The 22,457-nt window shown below is 39.6% G+C and overlaps 1 protein-coding gene across 1 annotated transcript; it reads left to right on the top strand.

Annotated features, from left to right (window-relative positions):
- Positions 1-1,034: 1,034 nt before the first annotated feature.
- LOC115113395 (nucleolysin TIAR-like) lies at positions 1,035-22,457 on the top strand. Its single transcript, XM_029640972.2, has 13 exons — positions 1,035-1,224; positions 5,743-5,839; positions 8,163-8,312; positions 14,197-14,251; positions 14,746-14,833; positions 18,697-18,772; positions 19,109-19,217; positions 19,318-19,413; positions 19,557-19,641; positions 20,170-20,293; positions 20,420-20,577; positions 20,982-21,020; positions 21,118-22,457. The coding sequence occupies exons 1-13, from the start codon at positions 1,196-1,198 to the stop codon at positions 21,236-21,238; spliced, it is 1,227 nt and encodes a 408-aa protein (XP_029496832.2). The 5' UTR covers positions 1,035-1,195; the 3' UTR covers positions 21,239-22,457.

Below are 22,457 nucleotides of genomic sequence, written 5' to 3' on the forward strand. Positions count from 1 at the left end.
ACTTGAAGGAACTTTCAAAGTTCTTGAAATTATCCATATTGACTGACCTTCATGTCTTAAAGTATTGATGGGCTGTCGTTTGTCTTTGCTTATTTGAGCTGTTCTTGCTTGGAGTTGGTCTTTAACCAAAAAGGGCTATCTTCTGTATACCACCCCTACCTTGTCACAACACAACTGATTGGCTCAAAAGCATTAAGAAAGAAATTCCACAAATTAACTTTTAACAAGGCACACCTGTTAATTGAACTGCATTCCAGGTGACTACCTCATCGAATGGTGCAGTGGTCTAAGGCACTGCATCTCAGTGCTAGATGTGTTGCTACAGACACCCTTGCTCAAATCCAGGTTGTATCACAACTGGCTGTGATTGGGAGTCCCATAGGGTGGTTCACAATTGGCCCAGCGTCATCTGGGTTTGGCCAGAGTGTGGGCTGTCATTGTAAATAAGAATTTGTTCTTAACTGACTTGCCTAGTTACATTTAATTTAAAAAAACATTGGTAAAAAGCTGATTGAGAAAATGCCAAAGATGTCATCAATGCAAAAAATAATCTCAAATATAAAATATGTTTATTTGTTTAAGATTCCACGTGTTATTTCATAGTTTTGATGTCTTCACTATTATTCTACAATTTTGAAAATAGTTCAAATAATGAGTTGAATGAGTAGTCCAAACGTTTGTCACTGTGTGTATATATATAGGACATCAAATACTGTAAAAATCAGCAGAGAATGAGCTCAAAGTAGTTTTAATTTAGAAAATCTATTCCCAGGTATTCCCATACATAGATGTTTATGTGATCGTATCCCACTGTAAGGTATGAAACGGTTCTGTTTTTGTCAAATAGCCTAACGTACTATATCTGTTTGGGATTCTTGCTGTCAATTTGCAGTGTATGCTACTATTTTTAACTATGTTCCCGCTGCCTCATTCGGGCGCTGCATCATTTGTGAGTGTTTACTGTTGCCTTGTTTTATTCTAGTGCTGACTCAACTTTATTTTTCACTCCCAGTCCCTCTGTAGGCGACATGCGCATGTGCATCAGTCAGCTTCCTGGCTCTCCGGTTTGCGCCATTTTCTTTCTCTTAGCTAGCTAGCTTAGATAACGTAGAAATAAATTGATTTACGCCCTTTTCTTATTTAATTCACCACACCCAGTTCGTTAGTCGACATTTATGCCAATCGATTTCTGAACATGGAAGACGAATGCCACCCCAAAACCCTGTAAGTAGTCAACACAACAGTCACGACGTTGCCAAGTTAGCTTGCTAATGTTAGTTAGCTATCGACCTCAACAGCTTCCTCATTTCAACCTCTCACTCATCAGCATACTGTTTCTCTCCAAGTGAAACAAAGGTTACAGAACTATCAAGTAGGCTGACCAAACTATATACGTGAACTTATATAATAATATATTGCATGACACATCAGCTAGTTAGAATTACTTAGCTAGCAAGCTATTTGTATCTTCTTAACTAGCTATCTTCATGTTGAAATGTCCCAATCATGGCTGGTCTAAGCTGAGTTCGGCACGCTCAACTTCGTTCTTATATCGAGAACGGAGTTGAACGTTCCTCAGCTTGGCTGGCTTTGGATAACGTTAGCTGTCAGCGAGGTGCTTTTAAACATTTCAAAATAAAAGTCCTTTACGTACGTCATATGTGGACAATAAGTGAATCATTTGTGGTGGAATTTTATTTTGACATGAGGTAAACAGAGGAAGTGAGTCTCCAACAGACTCAAGTTTCAATCTGTTTTAATAATACGATTCTTTAAATATTTATCAAATTCCCCCGTTATAATGATCAACCTTCCTGCCCGCCAGCGCAGTATATTAATGGAATTGTATTTAAATTCTGGCTTCCCAAAGACTGGTTTTGTCCAACCTAATACATTTGAAAGCAAAGCTAATGTATGTAAATCTCTCGCACCAACGAATTGTTTTTAGCAACGCAGGTGTATTTACTGTTGACTAACCCCATTCCGTACAAACTTGCTCAAACGAGACAGCAATGAAAACAAATGGGACTGTGTTGGCGTCAAAATCTGGGGTGCGAACTATGTTTCTATTCATGCGTTGATTGACATGGTAATTGCCCGATTGTATTGGAGAAAAGTTGAAAAAACGGAATCCTCTGACGCTGTACATTAAATTGTGAAGTCTCATGACATAACATACAGCACGCATAATGAAAATCATTCTGTGTCGTACAGTCTCTCCACCTGGTGTAGCTCTTCTTTCTTCAATTACAAATAAGAAAGGGTACCTAGTACCAACACCTAGTTAATTGTACTTAACTGACTTGCCTAGTAAAAAAAAAAAAAAAAATAAACTCAAGTAGATATGTTAGCTAGCTACAGTTCTAACTGTTACTTTGGTTAGTCTAGCTAGCTATAATAAATAATTAGGCTTTAATTCATTGCAAACAGAGTACCTTGGTCCTCCTTGTTTAACCAATTTAGGTCTTAATTGTTAACAGCTGGTGCGCAATCTCTAATTATGTAAGTCTCAAGGTTCTGCTTGCATGAGTTAGAATACCTCATGATAGACAGCTAAGAAAAAATTTGATGAAAACTCTCTTGGTAAATAGTATGGTCTATACTATTTACCAAGAGTTTTCATCAAAATGTTACCACCACAAACCAATGTTGGCACTAAGACTGCACTCAATGAGCTGTATAGAGTACCAGAGTATGAGTGATAATATGGGAAATGGTTCCAATAATTTTTCCACCATTAATTTTTCCCATAGGGGATTTTAGAAACATTTAAAATAAGGGCTGTGTTTCATGTAGGCTTACCCTGGCGTGACGTTTTGATAACCATGTAACTCTATCTAGGACAAGGTGACTATAATATAGTCAATATATTCACTTGTAGTACCCCCACCCCTTAAAAAAAAAAGGAACCGCTAATGTGACTATCATAAAGAACTACAAATACCATGATGATATGAACGAGACTGTCAAATTGAGGCAATGGTAAGAATCTCTGGATGAACTATCTAATTGTTAGCTAAATGTAGTAATTAATAAATTGGCTACATTAATTTAAATAAAAAAATCTGTGAACTGTCTTATGCAAGTTTTCAATTGACACAATACCTGTTAGCAAAGGTGTCAGCTAGAGATGACGTGCAGATTTTGCATGTCTACTTGATGCTTATTAGAATTTTCGAATCAGAGTAAATAGAGCCGAATATATTGATAACTCACCTTGTCCGAAAGAGATTTACATGGTTATCAACATGTCACTTCAGGGTAATCCTACTTGAAACGCAGCCCTTATTTTAAGTGTTTCTAAAATCCCCTATGGGAAAAATGTATAGTGGGAAAATGATTGGAACCATTAACCTGTTTGACCACTAGATTTAAAGGGTATTATGGCACCTCCACTGAGGGACTCTGTATGGCCATAACCATAAGAAAACAAGAAAATGTTCACCCAGAGGCGGCGCTCCTAGTGGTTGGTGGCTTTAAGGCAAGAAAACTGAAATCCATTTGACCTAATTTCTACCAGCATGTCACCTGTGCAGGTGGAAAAACTCTAGATCATCTTTATTCTACATACAAAGCTCACCCTCAGTCCCTCGCCCTGCATTTGGCAAAACTGACCATAACTTCATCCTCCTGATTCCTACTTACAAGCAAAAACTAAAACAGGAAGTACCAATGACGTGCTCAATACGGAAGTGGTCTGATGAAGTGGATGTTAAAGGAAAAATCCTCCCAAAACCACTAATTCCTATCATTTACAGTGTTACATAACACTAATATTAACATTCATTCACAAGGCTTCAGGACCAGCTGATTACCAGGGCACCTACTCAGAACATGCGCTGACCAGCTGGCAATCTTCATCGCTGACATTTTTTACCTCTCCCTGACCCAGTCTGTAATACCTACATGTTTCAAGCAGACCGCCATAGTCCCTGTGCCCAAGAACGCCAAGGTAACCTGTCTAAATGACTATCGCCCTGTAGCACTTGTAGCCATGAAATGCTTGGAAAGGCTGGTCATGGCTCACATCAACACCATCATCCCAGACACCCTGGACCCACTCCAATTCGCATACCGCCTCAATAGATTCACCTGGACAACATGATCACCTATGTGAGAATGCTGTTCATTGACTACAGCTCAGCATTTAATACCATAGTGCCCTCCAAGCTCATGACTAGGCTAAGGACCCTGGGATTGAACACCTCCCTCTGCAACTGGTTCCTGGACTTCTTGACGGGCCGCCACCAGGTGGTGAGGGTAAGCAACAACACCTCCGCCACGCTGGCCCTGAACACGGGGGCCCCTCCGGGGTCCGTGCTTAGTCCCCTCCTGTACTCCTTGTTCACCCACGACTGTGTGACCGCCACTACTCCAACACCAGACGACACAACGGTGGTAGGCCTGATCACCTACAACAATGAGATATTACAGGGATGAGGTCAGAAACCTGTCAGTGTGGTTCCAAAAACCTCTCCCTCAACATCAGCAAGACAAAGGAACTGATCGAGCACTACAGAGGGCAGAGCACTCCCCCATCCACATCGACAGGGCTGTAGTGGAGCAGTTAGAGTTCTTTGGTGTCCACATGGAATAATCATGGTCCACACACACCAACACAGTTGTGAAGAGGGCACGACAACGCCGTGTCCTCCTCCTCAGGAGGCTGAAAAGATTTGGCATGGGCCCTCAGATCCTCAAAGTTCTACAGCTGCACCATTGAGAGCATCTTGACTGGCTGCATCACCGCTTGGTATGACAACTGCTTTCCATCTGACCGCAAAGCGCTACAAACGGTAGTGCGTACAGCCCAGTACATCACTGAGGCCAAGCTCCCTGCCATCCAGGACCTCTATACCAGGCGGTGTCAGAGGAAGACCCTAAAAATGTTCAGAGTCCAGCCACCGAAGTCATAGACTGTTCTCTCTGCTACTGCACGGCAAGCGGTACCGATGCACCAAGTCGGGACCTTACAGGACCCTAAACTGCTTCTACCCCCAAGCCATAAGACTGCTAAGTAATTCATCCGGGTAGCTATTTGTTAACTATTTAACTACCTGCATTAACCCATCACATACACTGCTGTTACTGTTTATTATGTATTCAGTTGCCTAGTCACTTTATCACTACCTATATGTACAAATCTACCTCAACTACTTCGTACCTCTGCACGTCGACTTGGTAATGGTACCCTGTGTATATAGCCAAGTTATCGTTACTCATTGTGTATTTATTCCTCGTGTTATTATTTTTCTATTATTTCTCATTTTTGTCTCTCTACATTGTTGGGAAGGGTCCATAAGCATTTCACTTTTAGTCAACACCTGTTGTTTACATAGCATGTGACTGATAAAATTTGAAATAACTCTTTCAGTCTACATTTTGTCAGATCTAGAGGCTATACAGACCTATAGGCTAAACTTTAAAATGCATATTCAGACCTTTTGCCTTTGGGGGTGCTCTATTGCTAAAAGGGGTCTCCTAGGCCTAGAGCCGAAAGTCCCCTAAATGGACAGAATTATTTTCCAGATATGTCCTCATTGTACAGACAGGGCCACACCTTCCCACAACTATTAACAAAGGCAGATTTGTGTGCCTAAAACTAAAGATTCATGAGATATTATTCCATAAATAACATTCAAAGAAACATTTTAAGCAACTAAACTTCCATAGTGTAGCCTATCCTTAAATCATCAGCTTCCAACCTTCTAAGATCACTAATTTACCCCATCTTTTTCCTAGGTATGTTGGTAACCTGTCCAGAGATGTAACAGAAATTTTGATTCTTCAGCTGTTCACCCAAATTGGACCTTGCAAAAGTTGTAAAATGATAACTGAGGTAAGATGTATTCTGCTCTATTAACTTTGATTTATGGAGACAATTATTTAATGGATTATGTACTAGGTCTAGGAATTCAAGTCAGTATACAGGGTACCTACTATGGTTAACCTTTGACTGTAACAACTGTCATTAGCTAGGTTTCCATCCAATTGGTGACAGATTTTCATGCAAATATGCAAAAATCTGCATCAAGAAAATATATGCATTTCCCACCAGTGGTGTGTTTCCACCAAATATAGTTGTTGTGGAGAAAAATCAGTGCGTGATGACTTAGTGCACACAATATCCTTTTTCGCTTAAGTTTTCATGTACTGAATAAAATCTAAATTTCAATGTGTTTCCATTGCATTTTCAACTACCAATAGTTTTGTGGGGGGAAAAATTATGTTAAATAGCAAATGTGCCTGCTCTGGTCTTGGCACATGCACTCTAGCCAACTGCTCGCAGATACATTGCGGGTAGGCTAGTCTACATGAGATTATTATGGATAAAATGTTGACTAGACCGCTTGCGTGTGTGCGTCCGCATGTTGATTTTGTCCAGAAGCGTTCAGGACACGCAGGTTAAAATATCAAACCAAACTCTGAACCAACATTTAGCTAGCTAGCTTGCTGTTGCTAGCTAATTTGTCCTGGGATATAAACATAGGGTTGTTTATTTTCCCTGAAATGCACAAGGTCCTCTACTCTGACAATTAATCCACAGATTAAAGGGTCAAAGTTTGTTTCTAGTAATCTCTCCTCCTTCTTCCAAAGAAGAAGCCTGGCAACCAACTTTAAGGTGCATTACCACTGCCAACTGGACTGGGGTGTGGACCTCAGTTCATCTTTCAATCACCCACGTGGGTATATGCTCCTAAAAACCAATGAGGATATGGGAGAGGCGGGACTTGCAGCGCATCAAGCGTCACAAATAGAATCAAGTTCTATTTTAGCGCCTGGCTATGCAGACGCTTGTTTGCGTAAGCGAGCAGTGAGGGTACAATGATTGAATAAAATGTATGTGTACATTTATTTTGCAACCCATGCGCACGGTGTGGTCAGCATGTAAGAGTGAGAATAATTTTTATTTGTCAAATGGCAGTCAACCATCAATCATGATGTCACCAGAATAAGACCCTCAGCGTTTATGTCAATTTCAATGGTATGACTTTACTCTCATAAATACAGTGGATGGAAACGTGGTTATGGCACATACCAGTTTCACATAATTGTGTCCCATTTTCCATAACATTTTAATGTTGCCTTTGTTCTTATTTTTCACTTAAAACTGATTTCCATCATGTTGATAAACACACCATAATCTAGAGGCAAAGAAACGCACACCTTTTTAGGCGAGGTGCTGGCTAGCGGAGTGGAACACTTAAAAAAATAATAAAGGAGAGCCACACACTCTAGGAGCTCAGATGCAAAAATATTTATGTCCAACGTTTCGACAGACAAGCTGTCTTCATCAGGGTATAATGACAAACACTGCGGGATGACTCATTTATATAGTGTCAAAAGACACACACAGGTGTCTGTAATCATGGCCGGGAGTGGCCTGATATCATTGGTTAATTCTCATATTAAAATGGCATACAAAAAACATAAATGGATAACGTATGATCATAGATACAATTTGGCTACATAAGCCTACAAAACATTTACAATAGCAAAATCACAATAATCACATGAATGGCTTCAGATCAAATTGTATCTATGATCATACTCTATCCATTTGTTTTTTTGAATGCTATTTTAATATGGTCTACCATGGGATGCTGATGTAATGGCCTCTAGTGGACCTGTCCCTGAGTTTCTCAACTTCCCCAGCATAGCTGGGTGAGACGGTATAGGCTACCAGCCATATGAACTAGATGACAGTCTTTGGTTTGATCTCTTTCTTTTTTTTGTTGTCCTGAATGTCTTGTTTAGTCAGATATATCAGGGGATATTTACTAGTCTAAATGGGGTGTTTTCTGTTTCTGATACTTTTCTCTCCCCTTTAGTAAATGTATGATTAGGCCTTTTTCAAGGGCTCTACTATTATAGTGGGTTATATCTAGATATGTGCAATGAATGCAATCAGATCAAATTGCTTTTTTTTTTAAATGTACAGAACAGCCTTTAGGTTAGCCTTTGGCATATCTGTCCCAAAGAGGAAAGCTAGGGTTATTGAATCCCAGCCTTTTAAAACAATGTTACATATTGCAAGACAATGTTGATGATACATGGCAATCCCCCGAGTAGAGTAACATGGTTACTCAGTTCTTGCAGTTGTATTCCAAATAATGTTATGTGTTTGGCAATAATATACTCTCCCAACTTTTTTCCCTCAGCAACCCGATAGCAGGAGGATGAACTCTTCTGTCGGATTTTCTGTTTTGCAGCAATCAAGCAATGACCCATATTGCTTTGTGGAGTTCTTTGAACATAGAGATGCTGCTGCTGCCCTAGCAGCCATGAACGGGAGGAAGATATTGGGAAAGGTAATTTTTCCATTCAAATGTAGTACTCTGTGTGGAGGCAGTTTTCTTGCTAAGAAGCGCTGGTTAAAACTAGGATGGAATAGCAGGATCCCAATTACTGAGATTTACCGGGATTTACCGCACAACACCACTCCCTTTTCCCCGGGATAAATAACTGCAAGAAACCGGTAGATTATTTATAAAGGATGGTGTGAAATGGAACTGTTAAATTACGTGCCATGTCTAAATCGAGATTGCATGTAGACGTATCAGCTCATCATGGTAACTTTTGTTCTTGTGACAGGTAGGCCTACATTTTCTGCAGCATAGCCTATGCTACAGTAATATAAAGACAGAGTGTATGTCTAATTTACCCATCTCTATCTGGCTTTTGTGGGTCACCTTGTTTTTTTAAATTGTGAAGATAAAAAAACATTTTATTTCAGCTGCAGAGTTTTTAAACAGCCTGTCACTCGAATGTCATTGCCATAAATTAGTGCACGTGCAAGCACTCTTCTCAGTCTTTCTCTCCCTCTATCAACTCCATTCAAATTGCATCCAAATAGATCATCCTGTTCTAGATTGCTATATAGGCCTATATATAGATGTCCTAGCCTACCTCTTTCAGGTAATACATTCAATGCAGTATCAGCCTTATATTTAGCTAGTTAATGATGGGTTGTGCATAATAAGCTTTTAACTTATAACCTATGTGTGTGCATATTGCGCAAGAGACCTGTGCTCCGCTGGCCTCTCCTTAAAAACGCTCCTTAGCTCTTGTAGTCCCATGCAGGAAAAGCTAGACTAGAATAGCTTGCTGGACATACTTCTTTTGAGCATTTTTTTATACCAATAGACTATTTGAAGAGGGACGCAAGCTCTTTTTTTGCTGAATGTTAAATACAGCAGCCAATAGAACTCACGGGTAGTTTAAAAGAAGAGCGAATGCGCAATGGCGGTAGGCTATAGCAGTTATTTATTCATACCCATGACCATTCTTGAAGAGAAGTGAAAGCCTTCTGCATCTAATTCTAGACCTATATTATTCAAGGATGTCATTAGAATGATGAAGACAAGGACAACAAAACTTATTTCATTTAACTTTTGAAAGCGAGGAAGGAATGAAGCAACAGTAGAGAGTTTAAGGAGGTAGGCTAATAACAGGGGAAATATTATGAAAGGTATATAGAGTGCATTTGGAAAGTATTCAGACTCCTTGACATTTTCCACAATTTGTTACGTTCCAGCCTTATTCTAAAATGAATTAAATAAAACCATTTCCTCAGCAATCTACACACAATACCCCATGATGACGAAGCGAAAGCAGATTTTTAGACATTTTTGCTAGAGTTTAAAATAAAAACTGAAATACCTTATTTACATAAGTATTCAGACCCTTTGCTATGAGACTCGAAGTTGAGCTCTGGTGCATCCTGTTTCCATTGATCATCCTTGAGATGTTTCTACTACTTGATTGGAGTCCACCTGTGGTAAATACAGTTTATTGGACAAGATTTGGAAATGCAAACGCCTGTCTATATAAGGTCCCACAGTTGACAGTGCATGTCAGAGCATAAACCAAGCCATGAGGTTGAACGAATTGTCCATAGAGCTCCGAGACAGGTTTGTGTCGAGGCACAGATCTGGGGAAGGGGGTACCAAAACATTTCTGCAGCATTGAAGGTCTACCAAGAACACAGTGGCCTCCATCATTCTTAAATGGAAGAAGTATGTAACCACCAAGACTCTTCCTAGATCTGGCAGCCCAGGCAGACTGGGAATCGGGGGAGAAGGGCCTTGGTCAAGGGGGTGACCAAGAACCCGATGGTCACTCTGACAGAGATCCAGAGTTCCTCTGTGGACATGGGAGAACCTTCCAGAAGGACAACCATCTCTGCAGCACTCCACCAATCAGGCCTTTATGATAGAGTGGCCAGACGGAAGCCACTCCTCAGGATAAGGTACATGACAGCCTGCTTGGAGTTTGCCAAAAGCCACCTAAAGGACTCTCAGACCATGAGAAACAAGATTTTCTGTTCTGATGAAACCAAAAACTCTTTGGCCTGAATGCCAAGTGTCACGTTTGGAGGAAACCTGGCACCATCCCTACGGTGAAGCATGGTGTTGGCTGCATCATGCTGTGGGCATGTTTTTCAGCGGCAGGGACTGGGAGACTAGTCAGGATCCAAGCAAAGATGAATAGAGAAAAGTACAGAGGGATCCTTGATGAAAACCTGCTCCAGAGTGCTCAGGCCCTCAGACTGTGGTGAAGGTTCACCTTCCAACAGGACAATGACACTAAGCACACAGTTAAGACAATGCAGAAGTAGCTTTGGGACAAGTCTCTGAATGTCCTTGAGTGGCCCAGCTAGGACTTGTACCTGATCGAACATCTCTGGAGAGACTTGAAAATAGCTGTGCAGCAACTCTCCCCATCCAACTTGACAGAGCTTGAGAGGATCTGCAGAGAAGAATGGGAGAAACTCTCCAAATATAGGTGTGCCAAGCTTGTAGCATCATACTCATGAAGACTCAAGACCGTAATTGCCGCCAAAGGGTGCTTTAACAAAGTACTGAGTAAAGTCTAAATACTTATGTTAATGTGATACCAGTTTTTTCATATATATATATATATATATATATATATATATACACACATACATACATACAGTGGGGCAAAAAAGTATTTAGTCAGCCACCAATTGTGCAAGTTCTCCCACTTAAAAAGATGAGAGAGGCTCGTAATTTCCATCATAGGTACACTTCAACTATGACAGACAAAATGAGAGAAACAAAATCCAGAAAATCACATTGTAGGATTTTTTATGAATTTATTTGCAAATTATGGTGGAAAATAAGTATTTGGTCACCTACAAACAAGCAAGATTTCTGGCTCTCACAGACCTGTAACTTCTTCTTTAAGAGGCTCCTCTGTCCTTCACTCGTTATCTGTATTACTGGCACCTGTTTGAACTTGTTATCAGTATAAAAGACACCTGTCAACAACCTCAAACAGTCACACTCCAAACTCCACTATGGCCAAGACCAAAGAGCTGTCAAAGGACACCAGAAACAACATTGTAGACCTGCAGCAGGCTGGGAAGACTGAATTTTCAATAGGTAAGCAGCTTGGTTTGAAGAAATCAACTGTGGGAGCAAATATTAGGAAATGGAAGACATACAAGACCACTGATAATCTCCCTCGATCTGGGGCTCCACGCAAGATCTCACCCCGTGGGGTCAAAATGATCACAAGAACGGTGAGCAAAAATCCCAGAACCACACGGGGGGACCTAGTGAATGGCCTGCAGAGAGCTGGGACCAAAGTAACAAAGCCTACCATCAGTAACACACTACGCCGCCAGGGACTCAAATCCTGCAGTTCCAGACGTGTCCCCCTGCTTAAGCCAGTACATGTCCAGGCGCGTCTGAAGTTTGATAGAGAGCATTTGGATGATCCAGAAGAAGATTGGGAGAATGTCATATGGTCAGATGAAACCAAAATATAACTTTTTGGTAAAAATTCAACTCGTCGTGTTTGGAGGACAAAGAATGCTGGGTTGCATCCAAAGAACACCATACCTACTGTGAAGCATGGGGGTGGAAACATCATGCTTTGGGGTTGTTTTTCTGCAAAGGGACCAGGATGACTGATCCGTGTAAAGGAAAGAATGAATGGGGCCATGTATCGTGAGATTTTGAGTGAAAACCTCCTTCCATCAGCAAGGGCATTGAAGATGAAACGCGGCTGGGTCTTTCAGCATGACAAAGATCCCAAACACCACTCCCGGGCAACGAAGGAGTGGCTTCGTAAGAAGCATTTCAAGGTCCTGGAGTGGCCTAGCTAGTCTCCAGATCTCAACCCCATAGAAAATCTTTGGAGGGAGTTGAAAGTCTGTGTTGCCCAGCAACAGCCCCAAAACATCCCTGCTCTAGAGGAGATCTGCATGGAGGAATGGACCAAAATACCAGCAACAGTGTGTGAAGACTTACAGAAAACATTTGACCTCTGTCATTGCCAACAAAGGGTATATAACAAAGTATTGAGAAACTTTTGTTATTGACCAAATACCTATTTTCCACCATAATTTGCCAATTAATTAATTAAAAATCCTACAATGTGATTTTTTGAAGAATTTTTTTTCTCATTTTGTCTGTCATAGTTGAAGTGTACCTATGATGGAAATTATAGGCCTCATCTTTTTAAGTGGGAGAACTTGCACAATTGGTGGCTGACTAAATACTTTTTTGCCCCACTGTATATACACATTTGCAAACATTTCTAAAAACCTGTTTTTGCTTTGTCATAATGGGGTAATGTGTGTAGATTGAGGTAAAACAACAATTGAATAAATATTATAAGGCTGTAACATAACAAAATGTGGAAAAAGTCTAGGGGTCTGAATACTTCCGAATGCACTGTATATGCGTCAGCCTAATAACTATGCAAATGGTCCCTAATATAAAAAATATAAAAATACGGAAGCCTATACCTATGCTGCACCAGAATCATATGTTTTATTCTGCTTTATCATGGTTTGAACGAGGTGCGTACTTTGGTGCGAAAAATGCAAATCAATCCCAGAACAACAACAAAGGACCTTGTGAAGATGCTGGAGGAAACGGGTACAAAAGTATCTAAATCCACAGTAAAATTAGTCTTATTCCGACAACCCGAATGGCCGCTCAGCAAGGAAGAAGCCACTGCTCCAAAACCGCCATAAAAAATCCAGACTACGGTTTGCAACTGCACATGGGGACAAAGATCGTACTTTTTGGAGAAATGTCCTCTCGTCTGATGAAACAAAAATATAACTGTTTGGCCATAATGACCAAAGCCAAAGAACACCATCCCAACCATGAAGCACGGGGGTGGCAGCATCATGTTGTGGGGGTGCTTTGCTGCAGGAGGGACTGGTGAGCTTCATAAAATAGAGAATCATGAAGGAAAATTATGTGGATAGATTGAAGCAACATCCCAAGACATCAGTCAGGAAATTAAAGCTTGGTTGCAAATGGGTCTTCCAAATGGACAATGATGAAATGGCTTAAGGACAACAAAGTCCATGTATTGAAGTGGCCATCACTAAGCCCTGACCTAAATCCTATAGAAAACTTGTGGGCAGAACTGAAAAAGCGTGTGCGAGCAAGGAGGCCTACAAACCGGACTCTGTTACACCAGCTCTGTCAGGAGGAATGGGCCAAAATTCACCCAACTTATTGTGGGAAGCTTGTGGAAGGCTACCCAAAACTTTTGACCCAAGTTAAACCATTTAAAGGCAATGCTACCAAATACTAATTGAGTGTATGTAAACTTCTGACCCACTGGGAATGTGATGAAAGAAATAAAAGCTTAAATAAATTACTCTCTACTATTATTCTTAAAATAAAGTGGTGATCCTAACTGACCTAAGACAGGGAATTTTTACTAGGATTAAATGTCAGGAATTGTGAAAAACTGCGTGTAAATGTATTTGGCCAAGTTGTATGTAAACTTCCGACTTCAACTGTATATATTGGAAAACTGCACAATCATTTGGCCATTTTTGGGCTTGGGCTCATTCAATATCGTTAATGTAGGGATCATAAAATGTATTTAATATGTGGCTCATCAGGCTCAGGTAGCATCAGGTTAGAATGTTCTTGCTGATCAAAGCTCTAATCAAATCCAGACGTATTTATATGCCTTATAATGCTTTTGAATGACACTTCCGGTTTTGGCTGGAAACACGGTCACCTGGGAGAAAAGTGATTTATTCTCAGGATGGAACATCTGTGAAATACCGGAATAATACTCAACCCTAGTTGTAAAACCTTTCACAGTTGCTTTATTAAGGGACATGGAATGAATGTCTTTGCTCCACTTACGTTTCATTGTTCTGTGAACTGTTTTTTTTTCCTTCAGGAGGTCAAAGTAAATTGGGCAACCACTCCAAGTAGCCAGAAGAAAGACACATCTAGTAAGTGTTTACATTTGAACCTTTTCATCTTTTACTACAAAGGCAGTAAATAATAATAAAAACAATTATAAATGCACTCGCACATCTGAGCTATCTTTTGTTTATTTTTTCTAAGTAAAAAAATCTATATGATTTATTGTCACATACACCGGATAAGTGCAGTGAAATTTAGTAGTACGGTCACATAAGTGTTTAGTGGGTGTAGCGAAATGCTTGTGCTTCTAGCTCCGACAGTGCAGTAATATCTAACAAATACATAACATATATATACACACATCTAAGTAAAGGAATGAAATTAAGAATATATAAATATAAGGACAAGCAACGCTTTAAATGCCTTGTTCAAGGATACATTGACAGATTTTCGACGTTGTCGGCTCGGGTATTCGAACCAGCGACCTTTCAGTTACTGGCCCACCGCTCTAACTGCTAGGCTACCTGCCACCCAGTAGCTACATTAGAGAATAATAGTTATTCTGTCTTGATAATTTCAGATCACTTCCATGTATTTGTTGGAGACCTGAGCCCTGAGATCACCACGGAGGATATCAAAGCTGCATTTGCACCTTTTGGGAAAATCTCGTAAGTTGCTTTGTGTTTTAAGCTTGTCGGATTTAGTATGTTGTATCCAGACTTGACATCCCCTGGAAATTGTTTTTCTCTGTTATTTTTTCGAATCATTCGAGTAACTTTAGAGATCTTCTCATAGTAAATGTGTTTGTAAGAGGTCCATGAACAGAATAGATGTGTAACTATATACGGTGCATTCGGAAAGTATTCAGACCCCTTGACTTTTTCTACGTTTTGTTACGTTACAGCCTTATTTTAAAATGTATTAAATAGTCCCCCCCCTCATCAATCTACACACAATTCCCCACAATGACAAAGCAAAAACAGTTATTTTATTTAATAAATTTGAAAAAAAATAAAAATAACTGAAATATATCATATTTACTTAAGTATTCCTTTACCTAGTACTCTGTTGAAGTACTTTTGGCAGCGATTACAACCTCGAGTCTTCTTGGGTATGACGCTACAAGCTTGGCACAACTGTATTTTATTTTTTATTTTTAAATACATTTTACCCCTTTTTTATCCCCAATTTCGTGGTATCCAATTGTTGTAGTAGCTACTATCTTGTCTCGTCGCTACAACTCCCGTACGGGCTCGGGAGGGACGAAGGTTGAAAGTCATGCGTCCTCCGATACACAGCCCAACCAGCCGTACTGCTTCTTAACACAGCGCGCATCCAACCCGGAAGCCAGCCGCACCAATGTGTCGGAGGGTACACCGTGCGCCTGGCAACCTTGGCTAGCGCGCACTGCGCCTGGCCCGCCACAGGAGTCGCTGGTGCGCGATGAGACAAGGACATCCCTACCAACCAAGCCTTCCCTAACCCAGGGACTCTGATGGCACAGCTGGCGCTGCAGTACAGCGCCCTTAACCACTGCGCCACCCGGGAGGCCGGCACAACTGTATTTGGGGAGTTTCTCCCATTCTTCTCTGCAGATCCTCTCAAGCTCTGGGAGGTTGGGGAGAGTTGCTGCACAGCTATTTTCAGGTCTCTAGAGTTCAAGTCCTCTGGCTGGGCCACTCAAGGACATTCAGAGACTTTGTCCCTAAGCCACTCCTGCGTTGTCTTGGCTGTGTGCTTAGCATCGTTATCCTGTTGGAAGGTGAACCTTTGTCCCGGTCCCGAATGTTCTGGAGCAAGTTTTCATCAAGGATCTCTCTGTACTCTCGATCCTGACTAGTCTCCCAGTCCCTGCTGCTGAAAAACATCCCCATATCATGATACTGCCACCACCATGCTTCACTTTAGGGATCGTGCCAGGTTTCCTCCAGACATGACACTTGGCATTCAGGGCAAAAAGTTCAATCTTGGTTTTACAAGATCAGAGAATCTTGTTTCTCATGGTCTGAGAGTCCTTTAGGTGCCTTTTGGCAAACTCAAGTGGGCTATCATGTGCCTTTTACCGAGGAGTGGCGGCCAGCTCTAGGAAGAGTCTTGGTGGTTTCAAACTTCTTCCATTTAAGAATGATGTAGACCACAGGGTTCTTGGGGACTTTCAATGTTGCAGAAATTCTTTGGTACCCTTCCCCAGATCTGTGCCACAACACAATCCTGTCTCGGAGCTATATGGACAATTCCTTCGACCCCTTGGGGTGATTTTTTTTTGCTCTGACATGCACTGTCAGCTGTTGGACCTTATTATAGACAGGTGTGTGCCTTTCCAAGTCATGTCCAATCAATAGAATTTACCACAGGTGGACTCCAAGTTGAAGAAACATCTTAAGGATGATCAATTGAAACAGGATGTACCTGAGCTCAATTTAGAGTCTTAACAGCAAAGGGTCTGAATACTTATGTAAATAAGATATTTCTGTGTTTTATTTGTAATACATTTGCAAAAGTTTCTAATCTTGTTTTTGCTTTGTCGTTATGGGGTATTGTGTATAGATTGAGGACATTTTTTTTCTTTAGTCCATTATAGAATAAGGCTGTAACATAACAACATTTGGAAAAAGTCAAGGGGTCTGAATACTTTCCGAATGTGTTGTATAATGTAGATGTAATTTCTTTGATTATTGGTTGAAATAACATTTTAAAGCACATCACACCGTCTTGATACATACATCTCTATCCCTGTTTGAATCATTTGTGAAAAGCAGGATGACAGAACAAGTGACAAATTATTTTCAATTGTAATTCGTTGACTAAAACCCCACTAATTTCACAACTCGTCTATTTTCACTGACAACATTGAATGTCAGCTTTCTGTTTTCCCCTCGTGCTTTTTTGATAAATGTAGGAAATGGTAAGTAGTTTGGTATGTCAAATATAAGATTGCAGGTCAAGCTTTGTATGTGTAACCCTGAAAAGCATTCAGCCTTTCAGTAGTTGTGAGTCTCAGTTAAGTAATAGCGTTCTGGTTATTTTTACAGAAATGCTCATAGGATTGGACAGGAGCTTGAAGTCTAACAGCAAGGAACTGTGCACACTGGAAACTCAGATGTAGACTTTTTCTCTATCTATTTATTCTATTCCTCTCTTTTTGTGTTTTTGTATTAACATGACCTAGTTTAGTATAACAAATTCCAATATTCAATACATATACTTAAAGATTTGTGTAAAACTGATTCTGGTTTGTTAATGTTGATAGTTTTTATGCTCCTTTCCTAAAAATCTGAAAATGTTTTCAAATTTGCAGCTCACCAAACTCCATAATGGTGGTAAAGAATTTACCAGGAAAAATAAAGAAATCTGTTAACAGGCCATGTATGCCATTTTAATTCCTTTTTTCTCTTTGATATTTATATATATTTATATTGGTAGGATGAGCACCATCAGCAGATATTAGGAATGCATGGTAGTCCATAAGAAGTGTTGTGGATTATAATGGGTGCACTGTTTGACAGGGAACCCTTAACTGAAAATGAATCTGGAGAAAGAAGCAGTTAAACTATCAGTGTAGGTTGCATTTGTTTGTACTTGTTTTTGTTTTCAAATGCTGCCTTTTTATCAGTAATCAGTTGAGGGTTTTAAGGTAGTTAAAGGTGCTTGAATAGTGTTTTACAGTATTACTTACTGTACCTGCCAGTGTTGTGATTGGCTGTGATATCATTCTGTTGATTTCTCCCGCCGGAACAGCATCTGTCGTCAAACTGGGAAAGCTGTTCTGACTATGTGGCATTGTTATCTAGTGGAAATTGCTCTGTCCTTTCCTGGTTGCAAAAATTCTACACTGTTTGTAAAATTACAGTTTAAGTGAGAAAACTAGCACTGAATAGTGTAGGGAATCATTGTACCATCTAAATTGCTGTGTATTTATCTTTTCAATAACAAAATTTTATTTTTTTATTCTGCTGTTTGAAGCTGGTGGACCAAAACTGAAACGGTTACAGCTTCAAACAGCTGTAAAAACGGTATTTATTGTTTTTGAAAATATATTTCACAGCGATTTAAGATTGTAAAATGATTCCCTACACTATTCAGTGCTTGTTTTCTCACATAAACTGAAGTTAAGTGAACAGTGTAGAATTTTTGCAACCAGGAAAGGACAGAGCGATTTCCACTAGATAACAATGCCACATAGTCAGAACAGCTTTCCCATTTTGACGACAGATGCTGTTCTGGCGGGAGAAATCAATAGACTATCACAGCCAATCACAACACTGGCAGGTACAGTAAGTAATACTGTAAAACACTATCATTACACTGTTAATGCAGATATATTATGGCAGATATATTATGGACCTTTTCTGAAATTACAAAGCAAAGATTTAAACAAATCCTATGTGTAGCACCTTTAAGATATTTATTGGGATTTTAGGGGACAATGTAGTCGATTCAAAGTTCAGTGTGTGTGTGTGTGGTTCCTTTTAATTTATGCATGTTATACAGTGGTGCAATGGTCTGATGCTATTGTCTTGTGTCCTTCCAGGGATGCTCGTGTTGTGAAGGACATGACTACAGCGAAATCTAAGGGGTATGGATTTGTGTCCTTCTATAACAAACTGGTAAGGCTCCGGTGCAGGAACACAAGATGAAGGTTATTTCTATTTCTGTTTACTATTTTCTATTTTCAGTAGATTTGATCTTAAGATAATTGTTAAGTTTTATAAATAAGTACACTGTAAATGCACATTTTGTGTGCTCTGTTGGTTGTTTTGTAACTTAAATACAAGTTGTAGTTTATTTGATAATTATATATATATATATATTCTTCTCCATCGTTTAGTATGCAAAACATGTTTTAAATGACATAATAATAATAATAGCACATAGTTTATAGAATATGTATAGATCAATGTAGAATCTGGAGAGGAAACGTTGTCTTTTGTTTTAAACAACAGGATGCAGAGAATGCCATTGTGCACATGGGGGGACAGTGGTTAGGGGGACGCCAGATAAGGACCAACTGGGCAACTCGCAAGCCACCCGCCCCAAAGAATGTGCAAGACAGTAAGTATGAGTGAGATAAGACTGTGTTGATTTAATCGAGTTGAAAAGGGAGTTATGAGGCTGAGTGTTCATATTTATCTCCTTTGTATATTTACACCAGATGGCTCGAAGCAGCTGAGGTTTGAAGATGTAGTGAACCAATCCAGTCCCCAGAACTGCACCGTGTACTGTGGAGGAATCCAGTCCGGACTATCAGGCAAGTTCATTTAAACATGAAAAGTTACTCAGACTGTTTAGAATCAATCGTTAATGTTCCCAACAAATAGAGTTTGGGGAAACAAAGACTGGGTTGGCAGACAAAGGTGGATGATTGTTTCATTGAAATCTTTTTCCTTGCAGAGCATCTCATGCGACAGACATTTTCACCCTTTGGACAAATCATGGAAATAAGAGTTTTCCCAGAGAAAGGTTACTCTTTCATCAGGTACCGTTTTATTCTGAGCAAAGATTCCCTATTTTATTTATGTACAACACTATGTATTGCCTCATTCTGCCTGTAGGTGGCAGTACCGATATGACTCAATAATAAATCTTCTAATACTACACCAGAAGCCCCCAATCATAATGTCTACTGTAGAATCCAATCAGATTTATTTGTGGAAGTAGTTAAATGGTTTTATTACATCCTTTTTTGGTTATGCTTTATAATAACTTGGATATTATTATTATATATCCTTATAAATTATTTTAAGCCTGTTTTAAATGGTCATGAATGAAATATTAATTTATGAATAGTATGTACACTCTTTATAAATAGTTTGTTTATTCATAAGTTATTACAGTGTGTTTTCCTATGATTGGTATTCTTGAAACGGTACTTATTCCTTAACACTGTCAACCATAAAAAAACAAATTCCTCTCATGTTGCACATTTTTTATTTTACACTGATTGCAGTGCTGAATTGCTTTTCTTGACCACTGTTTCTTGTCGACATTTGTGTTCTTCTGACAGGTTTTCCTCCCATGAAAGTGCTGCCCATGCAATTGTTTCTGTAAATGGAACATCCATCGAATGCCACATAGTGAAGTGCTACTGGGGCAAAGAATCCCCCGACATTGCCAAAAGCGTACCACAGGTAGGACACAAGTATCTTTAATTGCGACACTGCTCAATTAAAATATTGACATTTCCAAGTGCACATTTTTATTTTTTTACTCACCCAGAAAGGTATTGGATTATGATCAATTGTATCTTTAAACAGATTGAGTATGGTCAGGGTCAGTGGGGACAATGGAGCCAAATGTATGGGAGCCCCCAGGCCCAGCAGTATGGACAACAGTACATGGCAAATGGTTGGCAAGTGCCCTCTTATGGAGTGTCTTATGGACAGTCTTGGAATCAGCAAGGATTTGGTGTAGAGTAAGTATAAACTAATTACTCAGATCATGCACATTGTGAAATGCTTTTGAAAGGAGAATTATTTCCTTATAGTATCCAAACTCGTTCAGTTGTTTGCAGCACTTGTTCATTAGGGAGCTCTGTTCTTTTTTCAGACTATACTGTAAGGCTTCCTGGTGTGATTGCACAAAAGAGGCTCGCATTGCTGGTTACATTCAGAACATTTTTATCAAGACTGTTTGCTTTCCTCAACAGTATCTATTTAACATTTCAACACCATTATTAATTTTCTGTCAACAATATTCTCCTTTATCACAGTTTCTTGTTGACATTTGCAAGCATAGGCCTATATCCAGTGTCATTGGCGAACCTGGTGAAATGGTTTGACTCCAGAGCTATACTAAACTATGAGATCTTGTTCACAGGGACTCCATTCTGGCTGCAGCAGCACAGAACCTTTCAAGGTGACAAATGCAATCAGTGTTTTATAGCCCAAAGCTTTCACTTACCAGCCTCTGTGTCATTCCTTGACCCATATTGTGGTTGTCTTCTCTCTTGCAGACAGTCCCAGTCCCCAGCCTGGGTTGGAGGGTTTGGATCCCCGGCACCGTCCCAGCCCCAGACCGGTCCTGTGATGCCCAACCAGGGAAACTTCAACATGGCTGGCTACCAGACACAGTGAGCAGGCTCTCACTCATATCAATAACACAGGCATGTCACCAATTCAGAATTAGTGGACTTTCAATTAGAGAAGATAAAGAAATTAGCATTGTAATCTAATCATCTGGAGAGATTGTGTTAAAGCAGAGAAGATCAGGAACAATAGCTTAACTCTCAGATATATGAGGAAGCAAATGTTATTTATAAAACAAGTAGTGAGGGGGGGGGGGTTGTTTTTATTGGCTGAAGTTATGTACAAATGAAATGTCAACAGGTGGTTGAAACAAAACTTGGACTGAATTTTCATGCTTTTATAATAGGGGATATCTTAAAAAATAAAAATAAATGAGTTTTTGTTTACTACTTAATGTAGCCTAAAATGGACTTAAAAGGACATTTGAATACCCTAGTTTGTCACAGGACATTGCATAGGAACATAAAGCTCTTTAAATGGTTAGTTTCTCCCCATCAACTCTGATTGTGCGTTTGCTGATTTTAAATCACTTTCTGAACTTTTGACAGATGTGAGTAAACACATTTTCAGTCTCCTGTTTTAAGAAGCACTTTTAGGGTTCACATGTTAGCTGTAAATCTTCGAATGAGTATGGATTTGCGTGCCATTATGTATATTTACATTTTATTTGCTTCACTCTCTTTATCCCTTGACATTGTACTAGCCGAATTTCTTGAAAATGCGTGTAAATCTGTATGTTATTATTTGATTATACCTGTAAATGTCACTTATAAAGGAAAAGGGTCAGGAAGGCCAAACATTTATATAACCCTCAACCTGATTTTAAAATAAGGATTTCCAAGCATGTACTCTTTAGTAACACAGGACCTCCACAAACCTAATTCTGTATATACTGTAGATGGGTGTGCAATGCAGGGCTGACATATTGAATATATTCAATATAATTTACAAAGAAGCCTTAATTTAAATGTCAGTTACGTCACCATTCATTATTTTACTCACTGAAGCCCTGTTAGAAACCTGAACTCTAGATTTTAGAACTGATGTTGTGTGCCATTTTCAGCTAATAGCAGGCGACGAGGAGTTAACATTTCCTGGAAACATTGAGGGTGTATTGCACGTGTTTGAAAATGTATTATCTTGGTTGCTCAAAGTATTGAATGTAAATGGCAGAATTGTTTTAATGATGAATAAAGCTCAGCGATTGACAAAATTCCCTTTTCAATGTAAAAGGGTCTCAATAAAAATGATTATTGGAAGAAAATAA

This window comes from Oncorhynchus nerka, linkage group LG28, assembly GCF_034236695.1.
Source record: "Oncorhynchus nerka isolate Pitt River linkage group LG28, Oner_Uvic_2.0, whole genome shotgun sequence".
Taxonomy (NCBI): domain Eukaryota; kingdom Metazoa; phylum Chordata; class Actinopteri; order Salmoniformes; family Salmonidae; genus Oncorhynchus; species Oncorhynchus nerka.

What these genes read in the sequence shown, in the direction of transcription:
- LOC115113395 (XM_029640972.2), top strand. Translation starts at nt 1,196, where the DNA reads ATGGAAGACGAATGCCACCCCAAAACCCT. An exon ending in GCACCTTTTGGGAAAATCTC is followed by an intron (nt 14,834 to 18,696) that starts GTAAGTTGCTTT and finishes GTGTCCTTCCAG; the next exon opens with GGATGCTCGTGTTGTGAAGG. An exon ending in GCAGCACAGAACCTTTCAAG is followed by an intron (nt 21,021 to 21,117) that starts GTGACAAATGCA and finishes TCTCTCTTGCAG; the next exon opens with ACAGTCCCAGTCCCCAGCCT.